The 18,522-nt window shown below is 38.9% G+C and overlaps 1 protein-coding gene across 2 annotated transcripts in view; it reads left to right on the top strand.

Moving 5' to 3' along the window:
* igsf3 (immunoglobulin superfamily, member 3) overlaps positions 1-18,522 on the top strand; it is a 280,663-nt gene that overhangs the window by 198,462 nt on the left and 63,679 nt on the right. For both annotated transcript variants that reach the window (XM_049484620.1, XM_049484619.1), the window contains exon 5: positions 5,976-6,383. In XM_049484620.1, coding sequence (XP_049340577.1) covers positions 5,976-6,383 — 408 coding nt within the window. The remainder of the gene's footprint in view (positions 1-5,975; positions 6,384-18,522) is intronic.

Here is an 18,522-nt window from a genome sequence, read left to right as displayed (position 1 = left end):
ATATTTATAATTTATAGTATAATTTAGAAATAACCATAAACATAAGACTCTTTTAACATAAGTTACACTCTGAGGTATTTTACTGACTTGAGAGGGACACAACTGCATACTTGACCCACTTAACCAATTGTTTCTTTCGTTTTTTTTTATTAAATCACATATCAGCGCTTACCTGTGTAGTAGTTGTAGTGTTACTGGTCATTTTCATATTATGTAAGAAATGCTTTAAAAAAAAAAAAAAAAAGATTAATATTAACCCTTTCAGATGCTGTGTCTATTACAATACACATAATGTATTTACTTTTATTTCTCAGATGTTTTGTTGCACATAACACTAATTGAGACCTTTTTTTTTATCAGAATAGACTTGTAACAAGCCAGTGAAAAAGTTTATAAGGTTAGCACCGCCCACTTCACTTGAAACATTGTAAACAAAAAGGTCAATATTAAATCTAAAATAAAAAAGTTAAGCATAGGGTAGCAATCCAACGCAAAAAAAAAAACAGTTACTTATTTTAATTAATTGGATTTAATGTTTATATCGATTTTATATTAGAATATTAGAGTCTTTCTTTTGTGTACATTACAGACAGAAAACAGTGTTATTATTATTTATATTATATTTATATTTTGGCACATAAGTCAGGTCTGAAAGGGTTAATAAGATATTGGCCAGCCCTGGCAACAGAAATCAGATTTGCTTGTAGATTGAAATACCAAATAATAAGCAAAGTCGACTCTGAAGTTTTCATGTTCAGAGCCTTTCATTCACAAGTAACTCTCTTCAGTCCTTGTGCCCTGTAGATAAGGACTCTGCCATTATCATTAAGCCCCCCCCCCCTTTATTAACCACCCAGAATTTACATTCTCACTAAAATATATATACTTAAATAAATGCTTAAATAAATTAATTCATTTCTTTTTTTTACATTGTAATAGTCAATTCTTTACTAAATCTTTTTCGTGACCAACTGGTTCATCTGGTATGCTGTAGTTAAAAAAAAAAAAAAAAGAACAAAAAAGCAAGAACAACATGTTTTCCTATGACAGCGTTAATTAGCTCCGTGTGTTTGGGCTGTATGTGTTTAATCCTCCTTTTTTCCCCTTTGTGGTCTTCTTTTTCTGATATCAGTAGACTGGGAAAGGTCAGCAGACGGAAATACATTAAGTGAGTCAAATGTCCAGCCTTATTTATGCGGGCGCTGCTGCCGTCGTGATATTGACAGGCAGGAGAAAGAGACTGAGGATGTGCTCCTGAGAGAGGCACTTTATTAGAGTGCTTTGTTTTGCTTTGGTCCCACAGGAGCCTTGCTGCAATATATGCAGGAGTTTATGAGGCCATTAGAGTGATAATAGCAGGCTTAGTCCCTGCACACACACACACACACACGTCTTTATTTATTCCCTTATTTCTTTGTTTTGTTTTGTTTTTCTTTTGTTCATTTTTTTTCCATTTCACTCCCTCTGACTGCTTCTCTTGTTGTCTTATTCTCACATACACACACACACACACACGGACATATATACACTTACACATATACACACTCAATCCGACTCCCCTCCTGCCCCCATCTCCACCAATTACCTGGGCTGGTCTTTGTGTTGTGAGTTCAGCCTGTGTGTATGTGTGTGTATGTGTGTGTGATGGGTCTGTCTGTACACAAGAGCCACAGAAACTCTGCTGCTGACAAATTGGGCCTGATGGAGGGCCTGGTTTCTACTCAGACAAATAGCAGCTGCAAACACACACAGAGAGACCAAACATGGCAAAAGAAAAGTGAAAGAAAGAAATAGATAGATAGAAAGAGAGAGGAAAGGAAAGAATGGGAGCAACAGGCATAAAAAGAGTATGAAGTATGAAAAAGCAAGAGAAAATGAGTAAGAGAGATAGAGATGTAGATGGAGAGAGAGAACGAGAAAGAGAACGAGAGAGGGGGGGGGCAGGACAGAGACAGCAGTAGAGATTGATGCAACTGGTCATTTTTATATTTTTTATGAAATGCTTTTAAAATAATTAATATTAACCCTTTCAGACCATGTGTCCATTAAAATGGACATCAATTATTTACTTGTTTTGTCAAATGTTTTGTTGCACATAACACTATTTAAAAACTGTTTTTTATCAGAATAGACTTGTAACAAGCCAATGAAAAAAGTTTATAAGCCAATTAAACCACAGCTTAGCCCCGCCCACTGCACTTTAAAAAAAAACAGCACTAGAGCTAAAGAGGCAAATTAAAAGAGCTCATTTTAACGAATTGTGTGTGATTTTGAATCACACTTTTCTTATATATATATATATATATATATATATATATATATATATATATATATACTTAAATTTTAGTTTTAAAAAATAAAAAAATGTTAAACATAGGGTTCCAAGCCAGTAGACGCAAAAAAAGTTACTTATTTTAGTTTGGATTTATTGTTTATATACAAACACACACAGAGAGACCAAACATGGCAAGAAAAAAGACCAAGTGAAAGAAAGAAAGAAAGCAAGAAAGATGGAGGCAAGGAAAGGATGAGAGCAACAGGCATAAACGAGTATGAAGTATGAAAAAGCAAGAGAGATAAAGATGTAGATAGAGAGAGAGAAGGGGTGGGCAGGACAGAGACAGCAATAGAGATCAATGGACATCAATTATTTACTTATTTTGTCAAATGTTTTGTTGCACATTACACTAATTGAGACCTGTTTTTTTTTTTTTTATCAGAATAGACTTGTAACAAGCCAATGAAAACAGTTTATAAGACAATTAAACAATAGCTTAGCCCCACCAACAGCTCTTGAAAAAAAATCAGCACTAGAGCCAAAAAGGACAATTAAAAGAGTTCATTTTAACGAATTGTGTGTGATTTTGAATCACACTTTTTCTATTTATATATACTTTAATTTTAGTTAAAAAAAAAAAATTAAACATAGGGTTCCAAGCCAAAAGACGCAAAAAAAAAGTTATTTATTTTAGTTAATTGGATTTAATGTTTACATAAAAACACACACAGTGAGATCAAACATGGCAAGAAAAAAAGACCAAGTGAAAGAAAGAAAGAAAGAAAGAAAGAAAAAAGAAAGAAAGAAAAAAAGAAAGAAAGAAAGAAAAAGGTAGGAAAGGAAAGGATGAGAGAAACAGGCATAAAAAGAGAAGTTTGAAAAAGCAAGAGAAACTAAGTAAGAGAGATAGAGATGTAGATAAAGAAAAAGAGAGAGAGAGGGCAGGAAGGAGACAGCGATAGAGAGCTGCTCTGAGAGCGCTCTCAGCCAGACCGGCTGAAAAATGCATTTCTCATAGATCAGACTGACACAGGTAAGAAAGGCACCTCATGAATTAAAGAAAGTGCTGAGGGAGGAGGAAGAACACAGAAACGCAGGCAAGGGACAAAGCAGCTGAGTAATCTCACATATTCATTTTGGACATGCTGGAGAATCAAAGCCGCACTCCAGCTTTGATGGTTTGGGCCCGTTAGTGGTGAAGCGCAGCTTTGTGAGATGTTTTGCCATGTATGTTTGGGGGGTAGAGAGGGCTCTCTGCCCACTAGAGAAAAGCAGCAAACCGTGCCTCTTCAAAGTCCCCTCCGTTTTTATCATATTTTACTTTTAAGGGGATGTGGATGTGTGTAGAAACCCCTGTTGAAAACACTGGGGATGGTCTTGCGTTGGCTTTGATCCACATTCGCTTCACTGAGCTTCTTGATCATGCAGGCGGTCCCCAATGTCCTGATGGTCTGGAGCTCTTCCTTGTACGGCTGTAAGACCACAGCATCCACTAACCACTGTACAATACATCAGGGCATCAGCTACAAGAGAGACTGCAGGAGCCTCTGGGAACGCCTGCTAACGTCACTGCATTCTGCGGCTTCACTTTGTACAGAGTCTGACGCCATTCTGAGTAGCCTTTCTGTCAGTTCAGATTACTATGAACTCATCGCTAAAGAAAGTTGTACCCAGAAGCAACATAATACAACAGGAAACTTGTTGGGTAAATCTTATTTTTGCTTTGATGGAAACGACCAGCGACCCTGAGTCCGTGTCTGGAGGCTCTGTGGTTAGCGCCAGAATGAAAGATTTGTTCTTCTGATTTCATATGACGCTGGAAGGCACTTTGACAGCCTATCATTATGTTAACAAGGTCCTTCAAACAGTGGCCCTATCTTTTCTGATCTATCTATCTATCTATCTATCTATCTATCTATCTATCTATCTATCTATCTATCTATCTATCTATCTATCTATCTATCTTTCTATCTATCGGTGGCGTGCAGTTAATATACACGTAGATTTATATTAGAATTACATATTCTCTTTTTCGACTTTTTCCTACAAGTACAGCCAGCCAACAAATATCACTCATTTTATGCCAAATTTTAAGACGCCAGATCAGCCAAAACATTAAGTACACACAAAAACTGAAAAAATGATCCAGAACTCAGCAGCACGTCTGGTCTTCAACCAGCCAAAATGGGCTCATGTCACCCCGCTGCCCATTGAGCTCCATTGGCTACCAGTTGATGCTCGCATCAAGTTCAAAGCGCTTACAATCGCCTACAAGGTGATGACAGAACAGCTCCTTCCTACCTGCACTGATCACTCCTGAAGGCTTACGCTACCTCCCCGCCGCTGCGCTCCTCCAATGAACGTCGCCTCGCTTTACCAAACAAACATTCACACAAAGCAATCCAGACTGTTCTCATACAGAGTTCCCCAATGGTGGAACAAACTACCTTCCACTACCAGATCAGGAGAATCTCTCACTATCTTTAATAAACTCCTGAAGACAGAGCTCTTCAAAGAGCACTTACTCTCCTAACACCTCTAACTAACAAACTAACTACTTCTAATCTCATTTCCTTCTTCCCCTCCTTCACTCCTCTATCCTATTATTTCCCTTCGACCTCCTTTAAGCCCTATCTAAAATGTTTTACCTTTATCTTCTATTACTTTTGTACTTCACTATTGTAAGTTGCTTTGGACAAACGCGTCTGCCAAATGTAATGTAATGTAATGTAACTCACCAGTCAGACGACCTATTATAGTGAATTAGTTTCACATTGAAGGGCAACCTTTAAAAAGGCTGTTTAATATGATATGACACAATATTTGTCTCATTTACCATCGCAATTTCATTATAGTTATTTAACTATTGAACTAATCCAGTATGCGTCGTGTTTTACACTAAACAACGCATAGCCCCTTCATCACAGTGCTGAGAAGGGGTTAGACAGACATGGCCCCGCCCCCGGAGTGAATATCATGAATGTGATTGGTTGGATTGTCCTGCGACTTTGCTAATATACTCATTACTACACCCTTTTCAAAATCAGGAGAAGAGTCATGCAGACACCCGGGGCAGAAGTCATTTTAAAAAGCTTTGATTGGTTAGAACAGCTTTGAGTCAGATAAGAGTCCTGTAGCAACTGAAAAACGCTGATTAATGCTTTGAATTAGTTGCTGTTTTTTTTATTTTAGTTAATTTATAAAATATATGCTTATAGTTTACAATAACTATAATATATATTTCCTGATTAAATATTATGTAATGATTTACATGCACCTATTGTCACCCCTTATCTGAAGGATTATGTATCTATCCATCCATCCATCCATCACTGATTAAAAATGTGTGAAATGCCATTGCACACACTATCAACACTCCACCCCTACTAAAACATCTGAAGAAACTGCCTGGATATTGGAGCTTTATGGGATGGACTGTCACAAAACACCATTAGGAACCTCTACAACTGCACTTTGAGATATCTAGCATGTTGTGTTACACATGCATTACACAGCTCAATAAATATAATCAAAATTTGCCGTATCAGTCTAAATATTCACACCTTTATTTTCCCTCTAAATAGCATTGCAATCCAACACTTCCTTCTGGCTGATTGTATAATGAATCTATAATGAATTATTATTCATCCTGTAAAGAAAAAGATATTTGAATATTCTTTCTCTCTCTCTCTTTCAGGCAGTAATATCACCGTGTCATTGTCCACTAACTCATCTGAGGTGATGGAGGGGGAGAACATCCTTTTGACCTGCTCTGTGTTTTCCACGCTGGGGCCTCTGTCTGTGGCCTGGCGGTGGATAGATAAAGATGGCACCAGTGCTGCTGAGGAGGTGGCGACAGTGGACCGTGACGGCACTGTGAGGCCAGGCCCGGCATACAGAGAGCGCCACAGCTACGGAGAGGTCCACGTGGAGCGCGTTCGGCCAGACACCTTCACCCTGTCTCTGTACAATGCTTTCCCCACAGACGAGGGCCAGTACCACTGCAGCGTCACAGAGTGGCTCCAGAGCGGCAATGCTCCAGACTGGACCTGGCAGGAGATCGGCAAGAAGGACGCCACCAAAACCGTCACTGTCAAATCCGTCGGTAAGAGCTGATGTAGTTTCTCACTTCACATTGATCATTCTGTTGTGATTTTAGAATCCTGTTAAAGTTGTTTACATGAGCTCATTATATCCTGATCTTAGACTGCAAAAAGAGAATAAACCTCAAGAATCAACAAGGCCAAAAATACAAACCTTAACACCAAATATACAAATACATTCCCTTAACCAAATCGAGTTTCCTAACTCCCTAATGTGTCTTAACCTAGAAAAAGGCTGAATATAAACACCCAAGTGGAGTCTAGATAAAATACTAATTTAAAGACAGGCGAAAGGCAAATTCAAAGACAGAAAAATGGCAAATTCAAAGACATTAATAGATGAATTTAAAGACAAATAGAAAGCAAATTCTAAAGTAGATGAAAAGGTGGACAAAACCCAATTTATCAACAGACCAAAGAAGGATTTAAAGACAAAAGAAACAAAATGAAAGATAAAAGTCAAATTCAAAGGCAGATGAAAAGCAAATTCAAGTGATTTTAAAGCAGACGATAGGTGAATTGAAAGGCAGACAAAAGGTAAATTTAAGGCAAGATAAAAGTCCTAGGCAGACGGTGGGTGAACTTAAAGGCAGATGAAGGGCAATGATTTCAAAGGCAGATGAAAGGCAATTTCAAAGGCTGACGAAAGGCTCATTCAAGGGAAGATAAAAGGCAAATTCATAGGCAGACAATGAGCAAATTCAAGGCAGATGAAAGGCGAATTCAAAGGCAGCCAAAAGACATATTCAAAGGCTGACGAATGACGAATTCAAGGCAGATGAAAGGCGAATTTAAAGGCAGATGAAAGGCGAATTTAAAGGCAGATAAAAGGCGAATTTAAAGGCAGATGAAAGGCGAATTTAAAGGCAGATAAAAGGCGAATTTAAAGGCAGATGAAAGGCGAATTCCTAAACACCTAAACACCTAAAATATTGAATGCGTTCCAGACAATCAGAATAACCGTATGATTAATGCGCATGATGTCTAGACTCAAGTTATTTCTAAAGTAGAAAGTTTTTTTTTGTTTGTTTGTTTTTTTTTGCTTTTCAGTGAATATGTATTTTAAGCTAAAAAACAAATTGACTGCAGGCCTGATTATTGAATATAATGTATAATAGCGTTGTAAAACGAGTTGAGTGACCAGCTTCAGATCAGTGCGTCAGAATGCGCAGAGCATTTTTTGCACTTCAAGCCTCGAGAGTGCAGGCTCGGCTTTGTTCGCACCGAGAGCCACTCCGCTGCCTGCTGTTAAATCAAACGCTGTATATTGATGTCGACACGCGGGGCCTTGAACTAATGTGTTCTGCGTTCCTCTACTGTTAAAGTTGTCACATCAGCTTATTCATGATATCATTAATGCTGGACGGCTGAGCTGACAAAGGCACTCAGTCTTTGTATTGTTGAAACATGCGCACACACACACATGCTTATTTTTCTTAGCACCTGTGTGTGTGTGTGTGTGTGTGTGTGTATTTTTCAGGCTCATAGAAGCAGCATTTAGGATAACACTCTCTCTCTTTTTCTTTTCTTTTTTTTTTTTTTTTTGGAGTAAAGTGTATAGACCACACACACAGAGAATGAGACCAGCTCTCCTCTTCTGTCAGCTCTCCATCACGATCAATATAACCGCAGCTGTCCTGTCCTGCACTTTGGCATGTTTATCTGCTGTCTATCTCTACCTAATGAGCTCGGTAAACAGCGAACCACACCGCAGAGAAGAGTTTAAAGCCGTTAAGGTGAACCAGCAGTGTTAGTTAGTTAGAGTGTTTTGGCAGAGGACGTAGCAATTGTTTCTCGTAATGCGAGTCTTCCTGAAGGATGTAAGGGCCTCATTTGGGACTAATTTGTTCAATAAGGCATTGATAATGCCATGTGTTTGACAAGCCAGCCTCACATTCTGTGCCTGAGCTCGTTAGAATGCATCTGTCGTCGCAGTATTCCAAGAGCAGCAGCTTTGAAATTAAAGAGTAATGTGGTCTATTTATTTGTACCACATTTTGTACCCAACTTACTTATTTATGTCTTCCTCGGCTGGCGTGGCTCTGATTATTTTTAACCGTGCCCGTGTGCAGATTAGCTTTGTTCCTTGTTTTTTTTTTTATTGTCTTCTTCTTTTGATTTGAAGCCCAAACAAGTGAGTGTGTGAAGATTCCCTCCTTTGTTCACATCTGGTGTTTTATTGCGCAAACAAGAAGCCGAGGCAGGTGTGCGTCAGGGAGGCGCTTTGTTTTGAGAGCTGTATGTTGGAGAGTTTTTTTTTTTTCCTCTTTATTTTTTATTTTATTTTATTTTACACCTTCTGAAAGTGTTCCTTCGCACGAGTAGCAGTGTGTTTGCACGCGTGGAAAGGTGTGGGCAAAGTGAATGTTCCTGACGAGAGGCTGGGCCCCTCCGCTGTCCTGCTTTAAAGCTGTGACAGGTGTCTTGAAGGTGTTGCGGGGTAAAAATAGTTTTGTTCTGGTTTCATGGACTTGGCTCCTGTGCCAGTGAGCTGCTCTCGGGGGAACAGCAGAGGAGCAGACAGCATGTGTCTGAGCAGAGCTCTGTGTGTGTGTCCCTGTGTGAGAGAGAAAAAGCTGTGTTTGTCTGTGGAGCGAGGTTTAACATGCTCATTAGTCTCCAGCACTGCTGTGGGTGCTGAGCTGGCTAAGGGCCTTCCCTGAGCTGAGCAGTGGGACTGAGCAGTGATTGTGTGGATCAGTGGTGTTGGAGTCCAGTCCTGGAGGGCCACAGCACCGCGGAGTTTAGCATTTTATCTCATTAATACACCTGAATCTACTCATCAGCTAATTAACAAGACCTTCAAAGCTGAACCCAGTGTGTTGGAAAAGGCTGAGAATAATGACTAATCTCTGTAGAGCGCTTGCCCTTCTGGACCTGTATTTAAAAGACTCATATTTTGTGTTTTTCCTTGTATTTTTTTCCCATGACATCTGTAAAATCCGTACACTTGTTGTACCAGAAACCAAAAACATAATTCATTTTTAGATGATATCTTCCTTATCTTCCTTTGTTATCCGTTTAAATTAAACAGGCCTTTTCTTTGTGGCTTGAATATTTTTTTGATTGACACTTTTGTTTTGTATAAAAATCAGCCTTAGCTCAAATATAGAGACATTTCATTGCTGCCCTGCAGAAACCTCAGTCTCTATTTTTGCATTTTTGGGCAAGTTTGAGTTTTTCTTTAAGTCCTGATGTTGTCAGTCTGCCTGCCGTAGACTCACACTAAAGGCTAAAGACTTCAAATCCCAGTATGCACCTACCCCAGCCCACCTGGACGTTGCTGATCACATGGCGCTTCAACGTTCTAACTCACCAAGCTTCTAATTTACCTGGTCCTACTTGTATAAATACCCCTCGTTTTAAATGTATCCCTGCCTGGTATTGAATCTACTCTCTAGCTCTTCTTTTTTTTCTTCTTCTTTATTTATTTTTATTTTTTTGTATTTTTCAGCTTCTCTCTTGCCTAGCCCTCGTAGTTAATGCTTTTTTCTTCATTTGTTCCTGACTTTGTGTTGCTCTGCAGTGCACGAGTCCCTGTGAACCAATCACAGCTACTGCTGTTCAGTTCGTGCATCAAGGACTTATATTTCTGCACATGGTATGCATGCAGCTATGATGCTGGTTCATTGCAGAAGTATAAATTGGCCTTCACAGCTTGGTACATGATTGTTTAATCAAAAATTTAATTTTTTAAATTGGTTTTGTTAAGCAGATTTTCTACAATTTGCAAGAACGTGGTGGATGGAAAAATCTGCCCATCCAGTGAAAGTTAAAAATGTTTTTTTCTTTTCCTCTAAAGTTGCTATTTTTGGAGTTTGTTGTGTTTACAATTTGCTTCCCAACCAACAGGAGAAGCACAATGTTAAATCATTTTCACACCTTAAACTTATAGTTTCTTTCTCTTCATTTACTTCGTTTAAGATTTGTCGTTGTGTGTGCATGTTTGTTGTGAGTGAGTAAACAGTTATTAGATGGTATGGGCTAATGGCAACTTGTTAAGACAAAGTCAGCCAATTACTGGATTTCAAGGCCATCCTGACAGTACAATAGGATGGACTGCTGGGTTAAAGCATCACTGTAAACACAGGTTTCTATTAGGGCTGCAACTAATGACTAATTTAGTAGTCAACTAATCTGACCAGAGACTGTAAAAAAAGATGGACGTCGTGTCGCCGTTTCCATTCATTCAGTGAAAATGAAGCCAAAATCTTCCGCCATGTTGGCGACCCTGAAACCCGAGTCTGCGCAGTAGAGACCAGAGGAGGGAGAAAGACTGTGGAGAGACAGCCTACTCATTTAAATAACCCCGCCCCTGAGGGCTGCCTCCACAGAGCTATACATAGTCTATGGTCCCACCCATACGGTTGTTGGTCCCACCCCGCCTAAGTGTAACCCAGCCCTTTTACAATAACCACACCTTTTTGAATAGAGCTAAAAAATTTGACAATATAAGCAGAGGTTACACTAGCTGCTGCATTTAAATAATGGAGGTAGAATTAAAGTATATTGGAAAAAACGTGATTGAAAGTTGTCTGTTTTGCTATTGAAACCTATGGGGATGGGTGGGGTTAAACAGCTTTCTGAAACCGAACAGCAGGGGGCGCCCGACCTGTGGTGGCTTCACTTTCAGAGACGATGCTCTGTCCAGCTACACACAGTCTATGAATCTGACTATTATTTTTTCGTTCTTTTTAGTCAATTAGTCCATTATTGCTGGTGCTTTCGCTCACTCCATCACACATGGATTGATGGACATCAATGAAATTCTGCGTCAACAATTTTTCATAGTTGATGTTGTCGATTACATCAACAAATCATTGCAGCCCTAGTTTCTGTACTTCTTAATTTGTGGCAAAAAACTATAATTGAAATGTTAGGAGTTAAGAAAACCCTGTAACATCCATGACTTTATTCAGCCGCACTCCCTTTAACAGTAGAGAAACACATCCATCCCTGTCGCCTCGTATTTTTCTTACTGATCTTACTGAGTGCATAAGAGAGCAGTGAAGTCACGCGACCTCTCTTGAATTGGCACCAATGCTCCTGAAACATATTTAAGCCCTGGAAGCAAACTGTGATGGGAATGAATAATGGAGCGATGTGAAAAAGAGAAGAGAGAGCTTGTTAAAGGGGAGACGAGTCTGAAGATGAGCTTAGTGATGGGAAGAAGGGGAGAGTGATGCTTTGAGCCGGTGACATGAAAGGACACCTAGAGGTTGCAGTGGCGAGGTGCTTGCTGCACCTGACAGTCTGTTTATGTGAGCTTGAAGTCTCTGTTTGGCGCTGTGTGGGGGTGGACGCGCACCACGTTTTTCAGAGCACGCTTTTGTTTCGGGAGAAAAAGCAAATGCACGTGTTAACTGACAGTTTTCCTTATGTGTGAAGTTTAGAACTTCATTCTAACTGCTAAGCCACCACTGCCTCTGAGTTTATATGAGGGGGCACTTAGATTTAGATGCTAGAAGTTAGTTAGATGAGGAATAGACTCATAAGGCCTGTGCCAGAGAGAGCTTTAGCTGTAGGCAACAGTATTTTCAGCTCAGGCTATTATTTCTGAGTGAAAAAATAATAATTAAGATTACTCCAACATTATATGCAAGTATATGAGTCGTTTAGTTTGATATGATGTGCTCCTTAAGCTAGAGGAAGCTATAGCAACTAGTGCTGGGCAATATGGGAAAGATCATATATCAAGACATGGCATTTTTTTATATCACGATAACGATATATATCATGATATGCCACATTTAAGTATGTTTTCAGTTGTTCTTTGAAAAATATTAAATATTAATAAATATAATAAATATTAATATCATTGCTTACTTTTTTCCAACTTTGTTTCAAAGTGACGTTAAACTCAACTTTCACAAATGAGAATTACTATCTTTTAGTGAAGCAATATATGTATCAAATGAAAACAGATGAGGTAGATGCAGTAGCTCATTTTTTCAATGCGTCTCCGTTGTTCAGCTCCTATGAGTTTAATAGCGTAAAGCATGTCGCAAACCGGCGTGTCCACGCGAGTCCGACAAATAACGTAAAGCATGCGTCATGTCGCAAAACCACATTATGAAGCTTTTTTTGCTAAGATTTTTATCACTTATATAAACCGAGTGGCCACGCCAATACATTTCATCGTAGCCTACTTTATATATTTGCATGAATAACTTATGAAATTTCTGTAGAAACAATAGGGGCGATAGAAGGTAAGTAGCACGATAGACACTTTTCTATCATCCCCACGATATTTATCGTCTTATCGCACAGCACTAATAGCAACCATCAAACCAAGCTGAACTGCTTGAATTTTAGCACCAGGAGTGGCATAAAGTCATCCAAAAGCAGGGTGTAAGACTGGTGGAGGAGAACATGCCAAGCTGCATGTGATTCAAAACCAGGGTTATTTTACCAAATATTGATTTCTTATGAATATGAACTTGTTTTCTTTGCATTATTTGAGGTCTGAAATCTCTGCATTTTGTTTTTTTTTTTAATTTTAGCCATTTCTCAATATTGCTCTAAATGACTCTTTTTATGGAATTTGGGAGATTTTTTACAGTCAACTACAATTACAGGCATTTGTGCAGTAGCAGTTCAAGTACAACTGTTTTCATCTCATCACACACACTGTTTGTAGGTTTCATGAACAACTGAGCCTTAGCTTGACGCTTTGCCACACTCCACCTAAAAAAAGAAAGACGCATTAAAAGTTGAACAGTTTACTCCTTGAAAGGCTAGGTTGATACAGAAATGTTCTTTTTTTAAAGTTCCATCCAGAACGTAACCAAAAAGTTTGGCTTTACCACTTCATATTTCCTTCTCATGCAAACAAAACTAAAACACTTCTTCTGTTTCTCTCATGAGCTCTTAGCCCCTCCCACAGCCTCTTTCTCTCTCCTATGAAAGTCTAATTACCCACAGTTAAATTTAATTGAACTTGTTTAATGATTTAAAAGTGTATACACTAAACAGGCATAACACGCTTTTTAAATCATTGAGGATTAAACACAATAAAGCAAGGCTTATTTCCATTGTGGTCTGCCAAACAAGAGGCCCGCTAACAAGAGGTGAACATTCTGTTCTACATATCTATCTTCAAACATTAATTACATTGCTGTAAATACCTTATCTTGTATGAAACACTTCAGATTAAATTAAGAGTAAATATTATTGAACTTTAATATTGCATTATTTTAATACATTCCTTCTATAAACTACATTTAGGCTCCTTTACTATGTAACGGAAGAGAGTATGCAGTCACAGCTTTTGAGATACAGGGGTTGGACAATGAAACTGAAACACCTGGTTTTAGACCACAATAATTTATTCTTCTGACAGACAGCTCTGGTGGAAACAGGAGAGTTGAGGTGCACGTTGAATTCTGCCGTGATTTGGGCAGCCATGGTTTTGTGTTTTTTGGATACAATCCGGGTTAGCACCCGAACATCCCTTTCAGACAGCTTCCTCTTACAGCGTCCACAGTTAATCCTGTTGGATGTGGTTCGTCCTTCTTGGTGGTATGCTGACATTACCCTGGATACCGTGGCTCTTTATACATGACAAAGATATGCTGTCTTTGTCACAGATGCGCCAGCAAGACGTGCACCAACAATTTGTCCTCTTTTGAACTCTGGTATGTCACCCATAAAGTTGTGTGCATTGCAATATGTTGAGCAAAACTGTGCTCTTACCCTGCTAAATTGAACCTTCACCCTCTGCTCTTACTGGTGCAGTAATGTGCAGTTAATGAAGATTGGCCACCGGGCTGCTCCAATTTAGCCATGAAACCTCCCACACTAAAATGAACGGTGTTTCAGTTTCATTGTCCAACGCCTGTATATGTTTCTAAATACTTGAGTCTACTGTAATGCATCTGTAACAGTGCATAAAGCAGCAGCAGCAGCAGTTGCATGTATGTTGCATACGTCATACATTGTTGTTGCATTTATTATTAACGTGTAATTACAAAGTTATTAGATGCACTTCATGTGGGACAAATTAGTCTTCTGCTGATACAACCTTATGCATGTGGGAGGCCTGCAGCTGTGCTGTGTCTGTGTATGCCTGTATATGTGTGTGTGTTTGACACGCTGATGAGTGGGTACATTATACATGTCGCACACTGAAAACGAGCCCGACATCCCATCAGACTAGCGGGATCTCTGCACGTAATGAAGACGCATTCACCCCGGCTGTCCTGCAGCTGGGTTCTGCTCGCTGCTGGAAATGAAGACATTGATTACAACTCTCTGCGTTCTGCAGTGAAGGACAGCAGGGACAAAGACCCATTTATGAGCATGAAAGAGCTGACAGCAGAACAAAGCACAGATCTGCTAATCCACCAGGACATGAAGGATATGCAATAAAAATCAGAGAGGAATGCAGGAGTTCATCAATATTCCCTCTCTCTCTCTCTCTCTCTCTCTCTCTCTCTCTCTCTTTCGTGCACTTTCTCTCGCTTCCTGCCTGCCTCTCTCTGTGTGTGTGTGTACGCGCAAGTGTGTATCAGCGTATGTCGCTCGCTTGTTCTCTTTTCCTCTCGCTTGTCTCGTCGATCTCTTGTGATCTCTGAGTCAGAAACTTCTCAATCACTCCTTTCTCTCTCTCTCTTCACTACAGTCTGCTCTTTGTTCCACTTTCTCTCTCACATTGTAATCTCTCTCTCCCTTTTCCTTCATTAGCTACTTAACCTTGGTTCCTCCTCCCTTGGGGACACGCCGGCAGTCCACGTGTCCTGTTTGTGTGTTTCGCATCTAGATAACAATCAGTTTATCTGAGATGGCTGATATCTTTCAGAATATATTCTGCTCTTTTAAATTAAAACAGAGGGTTCTCTTTCTTCTCACACAACAGGCCTGTGTGTAATTTGCTTATGGTGGTGCATTTGGACGAGGAGAAAAAGGGTCACCTTGGTCTGATTCTCAGTGCAGCTTAACCCTCTGAATTAGGCATTGTCTCTGGTAAAAATATGTAAACCCACATATTACATTGTTTAGTAGTTTTCTGATCTTTGTTTGTAGACTTTGCTTAATTGTTTTTCCTTTAAAATAGTCATAGAAGTAGTAATAGCTGTAACATTCTTGAGTGGGAAGGAAAAAAATAATTCTAATAAATGGTATTAGCGTACCAATGCGGCCAGCTCAACACCATTGGCTAGTTACATTTACAACTGCAGTAATGCTGATGTTGCAGATACAAGAGAGATTCATCCAATTTAAAAAGGGGACCACACTACAATGCACGTTTTAAAAGTACTTTTCCATATCCAGAGAGGTCTCTACATTTCCAAATCATCAAAAGTCTCTAAATACTTTAATAGGGTTTCTAAATCCACTCATGATTTTTATGGGTGTGTGCTTTTTTCAAATTTTTACTTATACAGATAGATGCTTTCACTGCAGCCAGAAAGTAAAACCTGTAGACTAGGGCTGCACAATATTGGAAAAATGTGATATTTCAATGTTTTTCCCAGCGATATATATATATATCCAACATTAAACAATGCAGGACTCGTGACATCACCAGCCCCACCCCCACCCACACACTGTATCGCATCAAAGATCCTAACCGACCAAAGGCTGAGTCAGCCGAGCATGGCATTTTAAAAGCTAAATAAAAGCGTTTTTCTAAGATTAAAAGCATGATTTTGGATGTAACTGGATATATTAGCACAAAACTGTGCCGAACTTAGGTGCCCATCTTTCAACAGGCTTCTGCTTTTTTTTAGAAGCACGTGCCCATCCATGTAGAAACCATGCTGTTACCTCATGTTTTTACCCGCTTCCCCCTCCGCCCTCCCCTTTGTGCTTCTTAGGCAGCAGAAGCCTGTCACTCACACAGACACAGAGACAGTGCTGTTCACTCAGAAAATTACAGCACTGTGTTTCTACTTCTTGTGTCAAGAATCTAAACATTGCAACATTTCAACATGTTTATTTGCCTTAGGTGACATTGCACATCCTCCAATGTGACTATTGTGCATGTGCACATCGCCGTGACGATGCTTAAATGATATATCGTGTAGCCCTTCTGTAGACCAGTCATAGACCTTGCTATGCTACACTCTATAGTAATTTATAATTAGGAGATTTATATTTACTACTAAACCTGGCCCTCAACAAATGCGCCTGTGTCTTTTTGAGTGGATGGCATGTTGTCTGGGTGTCTGGGTAAGTTTGAGTATGCATATAGATTACTGTCAGATTAGCCACTTTCCCTCTAATGAGCATTGATTAGGGAGAGGAATGGGAGCAGTAGCTCAGAAGCTTCTTGAGAGACTTATGGTATTGATAGATAGGCTTACACAGACCTAAATCACAATAGAATTCTCCAGATCTGTATTCTAGTGTGTGCTGCCACTTTCTGCTCTCCCCTAAACGTCTTTGCTGAGTTTCAGACACAAAGGCCCTGCAGCCTCAGCAGACTGCTTAGGCTGCATTTCTCTGACAAGCAGTGGGTATAATTAAAGCAATAGTGTGGGGTGGGGGAAAAAAAAAACAAATTTACACAATTTTTACCTTACCTCAAATGTTGTTGATTCTCTGAGACATGCCTGGGTGCCTGAGGTGTGCTGTACTTCTGTAGTTTTACTTTGTTGAGTTTTAAAGTAAAACAAGTAAAAGAAGCTACCAAATCTCTTAGCATCACACAGTGGATAACATTTAAAATGCTTGTTATTTTTTAAAAACAAAATAATCAGTTTGCTCATTTTCTGTCCTTTTTCCTTTTTTTCTCCACCAGTTGCTAGTTTAGTATTAGCTCAAATGTTTCAAACATTGGTTAGCTGAGGCTAACATAACTGCAGTTGAATGGGTTCCAACTGAAAACAGCTTTTAAGTGCACTTTTTCCCACATCTTTTGCTAATGATCACTTGCATAATGCAAGTTTGGCACACTTCCAACTGATCTTCTGAGTCAAACTTGGTGTGGGAAATGTATCCATAGGTGTGCAATAAGTATCCATGTGTTCTAAACACTAAAAAGATACAGACAAGATCCTCATTCTACATGTTCCCTGTATTTTATTGACTTGACCTGATATGGTGCGTATTTACACTATAGAGACAAAAGTCTAAAGTATTAGGACACTTGCTTACATATTTACTGGATGGAGTACCATCATTCCTGAGAAAGCAGGTCTACTGCTCCACAGATAAAGTCTGAGATTCTTCATACCCAACCTCTATAGCCCACACCTGGCATCTGGCATTAGGCATTGTGCCAATGAGTTCATGTTTATCTGTTCCTCAGAGTCTTGTTCTATTTGCAATACGTCTCTGCAGGGACTAGACAAGTTGCGACCAAAAAACACACAATTCTCACACATTTATTTCTTTATTTATTTAACAGCCAGCATGAGTAATATTCTTAATCCTGTACTGTTGTCATGAGAGGCTCCATCTTTTTGGATTTTGTTGGAACAAACAAGCAATGAGTATGTTTGTGGCGCTTTATTAAGAACAAAAACGTTAACTGCTTAAACTACAAATATTTTGATTGCATTTCAGTTTTTTTGAGTTCTTTTTTTTTTTTTTTGTAAAAGAAATATCCGCGTTGGATCAGTAAAATCTAATCTAAACTCTACTTATACTAGTGGTGTTAATCACTTTAAAAAAAATATTATAATCATGATTTACTTTTTAAAAATACTGGTATTTCCCTGTTTAATTGTGAGGGGACAATAATAATAGTGTAGTGTGGTTTAGGTCAGGCAGAGCTGCTTTTTTTTTTTTTTTTTTACTGTATTATATTATTATACTGTATTAGGGGTGTGCCATATCGTATCGTATGCGATAATATCGCCAACATATTTAAATATCGAGAACGATATTATGCCATGAAATATCGTGCCATATCACCCATCCCTAATTATCACATCAGGGTACTACATTTTTGCTATTTTTAGCAAAAGAAAAATTCCCACTGTTCTCATTTCTCATTGTATATCTACTAGGGACAGATTATATCTGTTCAGTATCATTTATTTTACTTTAATTTTAGATATATGAAGATATTTGGAGTTCATTATTAGTATCATGACATTCTGGATTATTGACTTCTGTTACAAATCTGATAAAATTCTTGTATTTTTTTCACAGTTAGAGGTGTGCAATATCATATATCATATACAATATAAT

This window comes from Astyanax mexicanus, chromosome 11 (assembly GCF_023375975.1).
Source record: "Astyanax mexicanus isolate ESR-SI-001 chromosome 11, AstMex3_surface, whole genome shotgun sequence".
In the NCBI taxonomy this organism is placed as follows: Eukaryota; Metazoa; Chordata; class Actinopteri; order Characiformes; family Acestrorhamphidae; genus Astyanax; species Astyanax mexicanus.
This window is presented reverse-complemented; position numbering and strand designations above follow the sequence as displayed.